This window comes from Lynx rufus, unplaced genomic scaffold (assembly GCF_022079265.1).
Source record: "Lynx rufus isolate CCGP_SWC_20201006 ecotype Redwood Valley unplaced genomic scaffold, mLynRuf1.p SCAF_3, whole genome shotgun sequence".
In the NCBI taxonomy this organism is placed as follows: domain Eukaryota; kingdom Metazoa; phylum Chordata; class Mammalia; order Carnivora; family Felidae; genus Lynx; species Lynx rufus.
Genome location: NW_025814845.1, coordinates 63585421 through 63599447, shown reverse-complemented (window position 1 = coordinate 63599447; position 14027 = coordinate 63585421). Strand labels below are relative to the sequence as shown.

Sequence of the window (14027 nt, the reverse complement as noted above, 5' to 3'; positions counted from 1 at the left end):
TAGTACACAGGTAAATGAACACACACACACACACACACACACACACACACACACGACTTCACAAACAGCCCCGGGCAGGCGGACTCAGGAGGAAACGCACGCCATTCTGAGCGGGCCGAACCGACGCAGGTAAACAGCGCTGAGCCCGGCTGCACGGGCCTCCGCATTGTAGGAGGGCACCCGGGCGACCGCGCCGCGGGAGTCCCCAGCGCCCTGCGCCGCGTGGGCCGGTCCCGGGCGCTGGAGGCGGTGGCGGCGTGGGCGGCGAGCTGCGCCGTGATTGGTCCGCCCCTGCCGGGGCGGGGCGGGGCTGGCGGCGGGAGGCGGGCTCGGAGGGAAGGGGGTGTGCGCCGCGGCTGAGGCCGTAGTTTCAGTATAAACAAGGCACCCGACTGGTCGGGCGGAATTTCTTTTCCTTCTTCGCGCGCGCTTTAGCTCCCTTTTCTTTGGCCGCGCTTGTGGGCGCGCGGCAAACAGCCGGGAAACCGAGGACCCGAGGTCCATCTGCAGGTGGGTTGTTCCCTGGCCAGCCAGTTCTCCCGGAGGGGCCTGAGCCTGGCAGCGGGAACGCGCGGCGGTGCTGTCCTCTGCGCTGTCCCAGACGGCCCCGGAGCTGCGCTCGTAGCGAGCCCGGCTCTCAGGCGCCCCGGCTGCCGGGTGCGCCTCGAAGAGGCGGGAGAATCGGGGCGACCAAACGCTCTCTGGCACAAAGCGCCTGGCAAAAGCTAGAAACCGAGGGAGTCGCCTGCCTGGCGGCCGAGGTCGCCTGGGCTGCCCCGGGAGCGGACCGGGTGCCAACAGGTGCGGGGCCGAGCCGCTGGGGCGCGGGCAGGGGCAGACTTGGGTTTTGCTTTGCGTCTCTCGCCCGGATCCCGAAGCTAGGCCTTTTCTTTGACATGTTGGTAGTTTTTGAGGATTTGTCTGAGTTCTAGTCGCGTTCATCCTTTCTTCATTCTCTCCTCCTTTCCTGTGCCCTGCTAGGTTGTTTCCTTCTACTTCTTGGCTAGTTTTCGTGCGTGTTGGGGGTGGGGTGGGGAGATTGTTTATTTTTGGTGTCGGTGCCCTATAATCTAAGGTCTGATTCTTAGGAAGGGACAGGGAGCAGAAGTCATGTGCTCGCCACTGACGAGGTGATATTTGTTCATGCCTCCGTTCACCTGGCGAATTTGGGACACACCGAGTCTCCCGGCACTTGCCCGAGCTCAGGTGAGTCGCCTCGAGACACCTGGCTAGGTTGTAATAACGTGAGCCAAAAGTACCTAGGAGCCTTGTGGCAGCTGGCATAAAAGAGGCTCCACTTTCTAGGGGAATCGTGGGGACAGCTTCAACGCTGTACAAGGGAAAAGGGGGGAAAGGGGCTGGTAGGTGCACACCTGTGTATGTGTATCTGTCTGCGTACCACTTGAGTATTGCTTCACACCTTACCCCAAGCAAATTGACGCAGTTCAGGCGAAAGCAAGGTATCCAAGTCCACTCACAGTGTCGAGGGTGGCACAAGTGAGGTAAATAGCAGGAGGAGATCCCTGGGCAGCGACTTTCTCTTTGATTGTGGATGTGCCCATCTTCGCCAATGAATTCGGTGGGCACAGTGTGTGTAGATGAATATGCACACAAATTTGTGTATGTGTGTTTGGGCCGAATACGTCTCCAAGGAGTCCTTCGTCAGCAGCACCATGTGACCGCGGTCAGGAACTGCTGGTGTGCGTAGATCTATATTTAGCCCTGGATGATCTCCAACGGCCGAGGGAGGGTCTCTGAACTGGGTGCATAAAGGGGAAGAGTCTAGGGCTCAGGGTGTTGCACTCTTGAATAATGTCTGGTACAGTCAGACTCAGATGGGGTGAATAATTATTCTTTCCTCCTGAAAACAGTAGCCAGAGCTTGGCATGTGATAGCTATGTCTCAATTTAAAACGTAGTTGGACCACTGTGATAAAACCTATGCTAAGAAACAAGGAGGTTACAATTAACCAGATTGTAGGTGTGATTGGACATTTGAGAGGAATGCCACTGGTCAGATGAGGTTTGAGGCAAATGTAGAATTGATTTTCAAAAAGAAATAAAAGTAAAAAATTTTGGCTGTTGAGATTTTTATGACAGAATAAAAGAATGACAGCTTGTTAGGTCCTGTCATTAATGGTTATTTTATATGGGGTGGGGAGGTGGGACAATGGTTGGGGCAGTGAGGACTCTGGGGTGCTTTTGACAGAGATCAGGGTTCACAAGCATTGCTGTATTATCCCTTTCAAGCAGATTTTTTTTCTGGCAAAGATGAGAAGATCAGTCAATGATTAGTAAGTTTCTTGTTGGCATTATTCCACTACATGTAGGTCAATCCTTTGTTTTCCTGGAGGTGGCAACATTTCTGGCTACTAAGCATACTGGCCTCCTACTTTCCAGTTCTCTAATGAAGTGTTAAATTCTTAGAATTTATTTCTCCCATGGTTCATTTTCAGTCTTGCTCCATTTTATATACTCCCCAAGACATTTTCTCCAATACTACCACACCTAATACCTGGGATAACAGTGTCTTTTGGAACAGAAAATCACTGGAAAGCGTTTACATTTATTGTCTTTTTCCCCCAGCTTAGCATCTAATCTAATGTATTCTTAGGTATATATTACTTACTGTTTCTAAATATGTATTATTTCTTACAATACATATTTCTTATATTATTGGTAGCATTACGTTCTTACAATCTAAAATTAATCACTGGGTGAGTTTCTGTGCTAAGTAAGGTACGTAATTATGGCACATTAAATGATAGAATCGACATTATCAATCTCCAAAGGCTACCTGGAAGAAGTGGACTTTGGAGAAGCAATTTGGATGGCTCTGGAGAGTCTTCCCTGAGACAGGAGATGGGGAAAAGAGGGCATTTCTCCCTTACTTAGGACAAGAATTTGAAATCCCTGAAGCAGGGATTGAGAACCTGGCATCTTGATTCTGATGCCACAAATAATAAATGGTAAAGACATTATAATGTATTGTGAAGTCTTACAGAGACAAATGGTGCTATTGAATATACCGCTTTAGATTTATGGCATTTTTGTGGTTAGTGGTCGAATTCAGGTATTATCTCCCCACTCCCTTCACTTTTCTAGAAATACAGTTGTTCTGTTTTGGTTCTCCAGTTAAACCTACAAAAAAAAAAAAAGATGTATACAACCCTTGATTATCTTGAAATAACAGATATTGTAGCCCAGTGCTGTGGGCAGATATCTACTCTGGGAATAGGGAGGTGCGTCCTGTCTGATCTGGAGCCCTAACCAGTCATTTGTTCTCTCCTTCTACCTGCAATATCTGTAAAGTTGATGGGGTATTGAGCTAGATGATTTATAAGTTGCTTTTAGTTCTTTGACCGTGGATTTATTCTGCTGTACTATCACTTCGTGCATTTGCATCCTAAATGGGGTGGAAGATTGGGGATGTAGTGTCTGCAGTTAGATGTTCAGCTACTTTCTGGGTATATGAAAATGAAGCAAAGAGAGTGAAGTTTCTTTCTATTGATAAGCACTATGTAGAGATTTAATATTTTCTTGACCTGCTTTCTTTCCCCATAAGTGTATTAGAAAATACTAATTATCAAAAAAGTTGAGTTCGAATTTTTTTTTTTTTACTTATTAAGTCAGTGTTAACATTTATGCAATTTCTAACCAGTCTTTGACCACTAATTTTTTTCCTTAGGTTAATTTATTTATTATTCCATTTCAAGGTATGCCTGTATCTAGAAGTCATTCGTTTGATTCAAATTTTATTAGGAGGCCCTGGTATGAAAGTCAGTTTTACACAGCGAGAGTACAAATTAACCTTGTAAGGGAGGAAAACACTTTACAGACTGCCTGTATCTCTCTATTTATCAAAAAGAGAAGGGACAAACATAGTTTTTCAAGAACTTGCAGCTAAAAAATAAAATTATTCCAGGAATCATGTTCCATAATAAAATGTAAATGGAAGATTCTGCTTGTTTACTAAGTGTCCTCACTAAGTATCAGGTCATTTTCCTGCTGAAATGAATTGGGTTTAGAAGAATAAACCCTTTCAGTAAAGGATGCTCCCTGTATGATACTCTGTAATTTGTCTTGAGAGCTTATGCTATAAATTTTTTTTAATGTTTATTTGTTTTTGAGAGAGAGACAAAGTGTGAGCAGGAGAGGGGCAGAGAGAGAGAGAGAGAGAGAGGGAGGGAGACAGAATCTGAAGCAGGTTCCAGGCTCTGAGCTATCAGCACTGGGACTGATGTGGGGCTCAAACTCGCCAACAGCGAAATCATGACTTGAGCCGAAGTCAGACACTCAACTGACTGAACCACCCAGGCGCCCCCGAGAGCTTATGCTATAAATGATGACTCAACAACTTTATCTGTGCCATCCAGTATGATAGCCAATAGCCCCATGGAGATATTTAAACTTCAGTTTAGTTAAATTAAGCAGAATTCAAAATTTAGTTTCTTAGTTATGCTAGGCACATTTTCCATGCTTAGTAGCTAACTTGTGGCTAATGGCTGCTATGTTGGATAGTGTAGAAGAGGAACATTTCCAATATCCAGGAAGGTTCTTTTTGACAGCATGTAATTAGATAATGATGATTTTGATTATCCAGAAGATCACTTTTACCCCTCTGGGAAAATGAAATAATTAATTCTCATCATAGATAGGCACTTAAGACCTAGGAGATAAGACCAACTGACTTTTTCAGCCAGTATTTTCAACTGTACAACATGAACAATGCCACTTTCCTAAATTCAATCATATGCCAAGATGACAAACACCGATTTCTTAGTTTTTATTTCACCCAGAACTCGAATTGTCCTTTTACTTTTCTAAACCAGCACTCACCCTTACCACTGGAAAGCACCAATTTTTACAAAGACCAGGAACGTGGAGTCATCTACTGGTAAGATAAGGAACTACATGGAAGTTGTAGATGATTCAAAACAATGCACAGAGATTATCAACCTGTTTGTTCTGTGATCTGTGCCCACACAGTAAAGATTTATCTTGTAGAAAAGTTTTATATGACCCTCCAGGCCCATTTAGAGTTGCCATGTAGTGAAATATCATTTTGTGCTTTAATAAACTGTTACCAAGATATCTCCAAGACAAGAGACAACAAATTTTTGCTTTGATCTCCTTCCAAGGAAACCAAAGATAGTCAGTATTTGAGTTACAACCCTCTTCCTCCATCAATTAGGAATTAGTTAAGATTTCTAAAGTAGCATCCAGAATAAATCAAGCAAAATGAAATAACACCTTCTTTAATAAAAAAATACCGACTTCCTGCTCCCACCCTGGTTATAAAATTTACTAAGCATTTGGGGCTCAGTTTCAAAGAATGTACCTGTCTGGGAGCAAGTTACTTTTTAATCACATGCCAGAGAAGTGAGTTGATTCTGAGTTGTCTACTCTGCATTGTTTGCTCTCTCAGCGACCATACCTCTTTTCTCAAGGAGGTCAGAAGAGCATTTCTACAGTTTCCAGAGATGTTGCTAGAAATCTCTGCCTTTAGGACTCCCACTGGCCCAGGAACGATGCGAGAGGACAATCTAGACATTTTCAAGCTCAAAATAAGCCACATTTTAGACAGTGTCAGAAACGTGACTTTTACTTTCACCCTGACTCAAAAGCCTGTGCAGCTACACTGTATGAGCATGAGGTCAGTCCTTGTATTCTGAGATCCAGAAGTGCCAAAAGGAGGCTAGAAGCACTGGAGGAAACCAGCTGCAGTAAAGCTGAAATATGTGAATGTGTTCTCCTGCAGCTTGCTGGATCCTCAAATGAAAAAAGGAAGAAGGTGCATCTCACCGAAGTGCAAAGTTCCTTTGGAATCTAGATGGGAACTGGGAAACCGGTAATTCCAGGATATTAAATTAAGCCTCTGGTCACTAAACAAATACACTTTCAAAGTTCAGCTGTGATAGGGAGGCCTTCCTCTACTTCAGTGGGTTTGTTTGTTTTCTTTTTAATTGGGACACATGCCTAGCATTTAAACAGAAGCTAAAAGATAAGCGATCAGTATAAAGGCATTGGATTTGTTCAATATTTCACCAAAGTACTCTATGATGAAATATGGATTCAAAGCCCCTTATACCTTTTTTTTTTCTTTTTCTTTTTTTTTTTTTTTTTTTTTTTTTTTTGAGTCCTACCTTTTCTAGCTCATTCTCTTAAGTGTACAGGAAATGCTGATTTGACATTCTGGTAGAGATTTACCCAGCACCTACAGCAGATGTTGAAGGATAGCTTTTGATTTAGTTCCCACACCCATCTTTACCTCAACCTCTTTTCCAATTTGAATTGTCACCTGAAACCACCTTATCCCGGTGCACCTGCCTCATCATAAATAACATTGTGCAAAAGCAGCCGCTAATTCAAACACAGTCTGCTGTTTAGAAAAAAGCAGCTTTTCATCTGGTGCTTTCCTTGGTTTGAAACCATTAGGCATGCCTTTCAAATCCATTCATCCCTTAAATCACCCAGAGCTTGCCTCCTTGCTTCTGGATCAATGTCAGGCTGAACTTTTTCAGAGTCCTTGGAAGAACATGATCTATCTTCGTGACTGAATTAGCTTCCCCTGTAACATATCTTGCCTGTCAACCAACTTTTCAGCTTACCAAGTTAATTTTAAGAAAGAACATTCGTCTTGTATACCTGAGTTGGATATATCCTATACTTTCCTTTGGGAAGTTTTCCGACAGAACTTGTAATCTGTATGCTAATTTTCATGGCTCTGAGCTTTCTTTTAGCCTGGTTCATTGTTTTAAAAACCAAAATCTGTTTCCCGTTGTCTCACGGCATCTTTCCCCATCCCAAGGTACCATCGCAATTTAAGGGAAAGAAAATACCTGTTTAAATATCTGTACCCAAATCAGAAGAAGTATCATTTTAAAATTCTCTTTAACTTCATTTGATCGGTACTAACTGCAAATACAAGTATTCCTTAATATCTAAGGAGCCAGGCTTGAACGTGTTAGACCAAGTTAGACGAGTAGATAAGTTGTATCTAGGCTCTGTGCAGGCCTGCACATGTGCTTCCTAACCTGGGGTCTGCACTCCCTCAAAGTATATGCAAACTTGTAGGTATATTTCTCTGAGGGCAGTGTGGGGAGAGATTTGTGATCTCCCTAGAAAGTTAAGAGCCACTGGCCACATAGAGTGTATTCTGAGTTTCCAGGAAAGGATTTACAAATGTAACTTTGGGAGAATTGCTTAGGAGATTACCCTGTCCTCTGCCTTATCTTTCTGCTAGTGATTTGAATAAAGTCAGCAGTTTTTCCAAGTATTTCATATAAATCTCTTTTTCTTCCCAAAGGAATTAACTATTTTGAAGTTTGACGTAATAGTAAAGTAATGCCAGTATTTTACCTTAATGCTGTCACACATTCTAACTTGGGGAAAGTCAGTTTTTCCTAAACACGATTTGTGGTTAACAGGCCCCCACAGTTAGGTGTATTGGACGGGGTGAAATTTGTGCTAAGGAAGGGAGGTAGGCAGTGGAGATGTTGGTTTTGAGATTATGTTGCGAAGGGTCAAGGGAAGTAAATTGAGAGTTTAAAGGACGCCAGGGACAGAAAATATTAATTCTGAGAGCTGTAAAGGGAAGGTTTGCTACAGATAAGAAATCAGAACTACACTGAGATGAAATAAATAAGTAAATGGAATCTCTGGGATGAGAGCAGCCTCACCCTTTGCCCTTCTCCCACTACAGAAACCATCAGCACATGATTCCTAGAGTTCATAGTGCCTGGGGACAAATACTTTTCTGGATTCTCGTGTCCAGGTCTCGGATGTTTTCTTTGTTTTCTAAAACAAGAACCAAGCTAACATTTTTGAGCCTCATTTTTCAATTCCAGAACTGAAGCAGGTAAAATTCAAGTCTTGGATTACAAATCTGAGTAATACTGAACAAACAGTAGCTCTTTTTTCTTTGTTTTAAGTTTGTTTGTTTGCTTATTTATTTTCAGAGAGACAGAGAGAGAGCATAAGCAGGGGTAGAGCAGAGACAGAGGGAGAGAGAGAATCCCAAGCAGGCCCCACTCTGTCAGCCCAGAGCCAGATGTGGGGCTTAAACTCATGAACTGTGAGACCATGACCTGAGCTGAAATCGAGTCAGTTACTTAACCACCTGAGCCACCCAGGTGCCCCTGAGCAAACAGTGGGTCTCGATGTGGGTAATAACAGGGAAGAAAGATACTTGAAAGAAAACCTGCTGTGTTTATTCTTAGGTATTTAAGGTGCGCTTCCCAAAGAGTACTTTCTGTACCATTCTCCTGACCTCCCCTTGTTTGCCAAATGCATCTGTTACACAAGGCAGTTGTTCTTTCTAGAAAATGGCTAGACTGGCCACTTGTTAGAGATTGTCCAGAAATGGATTTTGAATACTGTGATCCATGATCTTTATTTTGGTCATTTGTCTCATTAAGATTTTTTACTGGAAATGTATAAAGTAAGCAAAAGCAAATATGACTGCATTTAACTGAATCTAAGATGCCGTCCATTGTAAGACACTTTTATTTCATGTATCACTAAAAAAGGAAACAATATAAATTATTCTGATAACTTACAAATTGGAATAGACTGGTGGACTTTTCGTTTTATGGTTAAATACTAAAAGTTCAAGGAAGACCATTTGCAGTATAACATGACATAGTACAATACATTTTGAACCTGGAACTTGGAGATCCAGGTTTGAAACACTGTCCTATCTGTCCCTTATCTGAAGTGTAATCCCAGTCAGTTTTGATAGTTCTTCTAAACCTTAGCTTCTTAGGTAGTCAAAACAGAGTGAGGATGTCTGCCAAACAGGGTAGCTGTAAGAATCCCAAAAGGCATTTGTAGGCAGTAAACCTACACAAACAGGAGCTGCTGACATTCCCAGAGCCTTCTTCAATGTGTATGTAGGCATTTCTCAGGTTAGCAGCCCTGAAGGGGCATCACAGAAGTAAAGGAAGGTAAAATGTGGAGACCTTTCCCTGCACAAAGGAACCCATAGTAGCAGAATGCACAACTGAGGAAGGGAATAGGCCTTAGGGCCAATACCTTAGAATTGAAAAGATGCTATCTTGAGTTTAAGGCAAGGTAGAAAAATATGAGCATTGTTCACAAATAAGGGGCTGGGATCTCTTAGAGTGACTTGAATCTCAGCATTTGATTGCTGCTGTGTGCAAGTTCAACAGTCAAGATAGTTCATGGGAAAATGAAATCAGTTGATTAGCAGAAGGTAGAGCTGATTAGAAGGCAGAAAATGACCTGTGACGGTCTCTCTTCTTAAAATTGACTTTATCTCAGTTTGGTTTCCATTGCTATTTGCAGTATTTTCCTTGGTGCTTGGTTGGAAGGGATTATCTAAGTGTTGATATGTCATAACTCCCCAAAGAGATCCTGTGAGTGATACAGTTTCCAAGGGACAATACAAAAACCTTTAGCCATCATTTCTCTAATAATGCTCTAAGAAGAACTTTGCTCTAAAAGAATATGATAGTTTTGTTATACTTTATACTTTTGGAAGGAGTGAGCAAAATTGGGAATAATTTTCTAAATAAAAAAACCTATGTGGGGGGCAGTGGAGGCGAATTACCTTCTGAAGTCTCCACAGCTACGAAGCACCAGATTAGGGCTTCATTAAATCTGAGTGCTTGGGGGCGCCTGGGTGGCGCAGTCGGTTGGGCGTCCGACCTCAGCCGGGTCACGATCTCGCGGTCCGTGAGTTCGAGCCCCGCGTCGGGCTCTGGGCTGATGGCTCAGAGCCTGGAGCCTGTTTCCGATTCTGTGTCTCCCTCTCTCTCTGCCCCTCCCCCGTTCATGCTCTGTCTCTCTCTGTCCCAAAAATAAAAAAAAAAAAAAAAAAAACGTTGAAAAAAAAAATCTGAGTGCTTGGTCAAATCTGAGTCCTTGTGTGCTTCGTGGGAGTGAATAATTGAGAAGTACACATACTTGGTGGCTTTTGGTGCTGTTTCCTTAAAAGGGGACTGGATGACCCTTGACTATTGTTGGCTAATGCTTACTGTCAATAACAGAAGGCAGCAGGAGTGCAAGATTCAGGGGAGTCCACTGGGGTCACTTGATGCTATAGACACATCACTGTGAGATCTTAGCGTGGTTACCTCATTTCACCTTCCAGGTTCTTAGTTCGCACATTTATAAAAGCAGGAGACTGGAGCAGATTGTGATGGCACTTGGGCTTTGGCTTCTTCCATGGCCATTTTTGCAGTCATTGCTAATCACTTAGGACACACATTCTCCCACTTAGTTACAGCCTTTCAATTCTTCTTATTCATCCTCTGGCCTCCAGGCACCCGCTTCTAATTACAGTTGGAAAATGGAATGAAATCTATTTTTCATTCTTCACCAGATGATTTCAGTGGTCCTTCTGAACTCTGAACATTTTCTGATTTTCTGAAATTCCCAAGTCTTTTGGCCAACCATCTCCCAACATCATTTTATTAGGGATGGTTTGAGTAGTGATGAATAGGTAGAGAAATCAAAGAAAATCCTTGGCAAAAAGTACTTGGCAGAAAAAAAAAAAAAAAAACACCCCAAACAAGAACCAACTGCAAGGGCATGACAGAATGAGTTTCAACTGTCATCCTGTTTGTGAAGGACAACACCGTGTGGTTTTAACCATCTAAAGCTTTTTTAAGCCAGAGGTAGGTAACCAAATTCAGATGGACAGTTCCCCCCAGGCTGTCAGAAGTATCTTTTAGGTGCGTCTCATCTTGGGTCCCAGAGTTTCAGTTTAAGGACATTTTGAGTTTCTCAGCAAGGTAGATGGGCTCTTTTTTTTTTTTTTATCTTCCCACCAAGGACAACTTATTTGCAAAGATTTTATCGCACATGAATCGTACTAATAGAAAACTAGCAATTTGAAGAGGACAGAAACACACTTTGTCCACTGTCTTATAAAATGTTAACATTGAGTTATTTATTAATTATTTATATGTGCAAGGTCTTACCAACTACATACGGAGTATTTGTGTTACTGATCCTGTGGCTGTTACAAGTATGTCCTGCCTCAGCCCGAGGCGTGGCAGTGATGGTGCAGGTTGTGACCCCTCTCCCGGCGTGATTCTCAGTAATCAGCTTCTTCCTATTCGTGGCTTTTGCTTTTTGCATTCTCCCTTGGCACTGGTTTGTGGATGGGATAGAGTACAAAATGCTGAAGCTGGTTTTCTATTTCTTTTTCTTGATACTTCCTTCCCTAAATGCTGTTTTCACCTTCCAGGTTGTCCTTATAGTGGATGTGTTTTGTTTTGTTTTCTTTTCCCTAACACCCAACCCCTGACCACTCCTGCTGAGGCACGTGCACGTGTTATGATGCGGTGATCCCCGTTAGCTGCTGGAGCTGGAATAGATGTGCTAGGAGTGAAGGATGTGCCTTCTCAGGCAGGCCTCCACTCCCCTCCCCCATTCGGATGCAAATATCTTTTGGCATCTTGAAAAGAAGGATTAGCCCAGGTTGTGTCCTCCTGCTGCCTCCACACACCCTGTCCCCATCAGTCCAAAGCCTTCCTTCATTGTTTGCCTTCTGCAACTCTCAGTCTGGCAGCTCCTGAATGCCTCCATTGTCCAGACGTGCTGTCAGAAACCAAGAGTCTATTCTCAGGGTCGGGAGCTCTGTCCCTAGGAATCCAAGTAATAACTTAATAGCTTCTGGCCCCTACCGAGCACCCTCCAAACAAGGGCTTTGTGAGCTGCAAAGCACACAAATGGAGAGGACCATCATGGGGCTTCTTGTTCCCCAAATCAGGTGCCTCTCAGCCCACGTGTTTACTGAGCACCGAGGCTTTACAGAGCCCCCACCCCGAAAGAATTTGACACAAAGGGGCAAAAGTCAACAGCATCCGCTCTTCCAAGGGAGCTGGAGTCAGCATTAACTCTTGATACGTACGTTTGGAAACACACCTGCACTTCACGTGCACGCGTGCACACACACACACACACAATTCTAGGCCTCTCTTACAATTCCATTTGTCCAACTTCTGTTTTGGTTGTCGCCTACTATGACCACCGTTACTCTGATAGTTCTTACTTGCTATGTAATTCTTCCTAACCAGCTGGGAAGGTTTGTTCGTTTCTGCCTCTGGATAACACCTGACTCAGTCAGATAAAGCAATTGGAAGCCCAGTTCTCTTCCTGTGAAGGAGGGATATCTAAACGCGGCAGCCAGAGATTTGACTCTTCAGTCCAAACTGGGTCCTTTGATCTAAGCATTTTATGGCATTTGACTGAATGACATGGGTACTCAAAAGTATGCATACATGTGTTACTCTAAGAGCAGTTTGCTTTCTTGATGGATTCTGATATTGGATCAGAACCTAACCTATTTTTAAAAGTATTTATTCCCTCGTTACTATGAAAGCCTACTTTTCTTTTGGACTGCAAATGACTCACACTGTGTTTTCTCCTTTTTTTTTTTTTTTTTTTTAATTCATTTTAGGAAAGCATGCCTCAGACTCCTCCCTTTTCAGCAATGTTTGACAGCAGTGGTTACAACCGAAACCTCTATCAGTCTGCAGATGACAGCTGCGGAGGGTTGTATTACCACGACAACAACCTCCTCTCTGGGTCTCTGGAAGCACTCATCCAGCACTTAGTACCTAATGTGGATTACTATCCGGATGTAGGTATCGCTGTTGCTGTGAAACACATCCTTGGTATTCTTCAGAAAAAATACACTGTAGCAGGCAGGGACCCTAGATGCTATTGAATTATATCTGGGTTGCCGAGAATTTTTCGAATAAGAAACTGCATATTGATTATTGAGTATTTTGAGACCAAACTGAGCCTGGGTATGATCCAGGTTTTGATTATTGTCTGCAGTTTGGTTTCTATTCAGGGTTGGTACCACACTGTAGACAGTCAGATACCATGTCAATGAAGTATCTGTAGCTTTAATCCATGCATATACCTTGGTCCTTGCATAGACATGCTAGAGGATGTTGGATACTCCCAGAATATGTAATGCCTTTTTGGTTTCCAGGCCCATCGCTATGCTGAGAAAAGTGAAGTTCATAGGCGGAAAAACTTCATAGAAAGGAGAACAAGAGTTATATTCAAGATGCAATTCTTTATAGATTGCTAATATTTTACTTTGATAGCCAACATTTATATAGATAACGCTTTCTATCTCAGGAATCCATTTACATTTTCTCAGCCTTTATAGCAATTCCAGGAGGCCAGGGAGGAGAACACCAAAATTCAGAACGTTGAGTAATCCACACACAGCCTCAACCCCTATCCGCAGTCAAACCTAGATTTTCTGTTTCTGGGCAAGCGGTGTTCCTGCCCCCCCTCCCCCTTCCTTGTGCTACAGCTGCCCCTGTTACTCAACAACAGCTGGTTGTTGATAAAGATTGCATGAAAATATCTAGACACTAGATTCATGTTTTTACAAATATAATAATGACCTTGGTGTGTGAAGGATAGTTTGTGCTTGCCACTGTAATTCACCATAGTATTCCCTCTTGAGTTCTCTCTCTGTGTGTGACTTGTTACATAGCATTTTGAAATATGTTGCCACACAGGGAAAACTTGTAATCAAAAGTAAAAGGAATCCGTTGTTCAGTCGTGTAAGTGTTTATGAGCTACTAAAGGCGCCTAAGGGGGGTAAAAAAAAGAAAAAAAAAGAAAAAAAAACCTGGAATTTTTCTTTTCACTGGGAGGCTGAAACTATTATAATAAATAAGCTCTACTTCATTACTGGCTTCTTGGGAGACAATGTAGTTAAAGAAAAGTATATAGTGTGATATTGTGTTTTATCAAATTGCTTAGCTTTTGGGCAAGGAAATAGATCACTTGCAAGCCCACCTTTGAATGTTCTGGCACAAGCATACAAACACTACATTGTGCCACCCTGGAGGCACTGGAGAGTTCTTGAGCTGATGTGGGTTGGTGGTTTTTTTTTTTTTGGTTTCCATTGAGTTACCATAACATTTGGACCCAGAACAAGATTCTGTATGGGTGATATATTTAAGTTAGATCTCTTTCTCTGCGCTGAAGTTCATTCCTCTTTACTAAAATGAGTTAGGTGTC

The 14027-nt window shown here is 42.7% G+C and overlaps 1 protein-coding gene across 2 annotated transcripts in view; it reads left to right on the top strand.

Moving 5' to 3' along the window:
* The first annotated feature begins 387 nt into the window (after positions 1-387).
* RASGEF1B (RasGEF domain family member 1B) overlaps positions 388-14027 on the top strand; it is a 38830-nt gene continuing 25190 nt past the window's right edge. The window contains exons 1-2 of one of the 2 annotated variants that reach the window (XM_047091689.1): positions 388-510; positions 12433-12615. In XM_047091689.1, coding sequence (XP_046947645.1) covers positions 12439-12615 — 177 coding nt within the window. In that variant the 5' untranslated portion in view covers positions 388-510; positions 12433-12438. Of the gene's footprint in view, positions 511-1116; positions 1207-12432; positions 12616-14027 lie in introns of those variants that run through there. The other variant, XM_047091688.1, reaches the window with a different exon arrangement.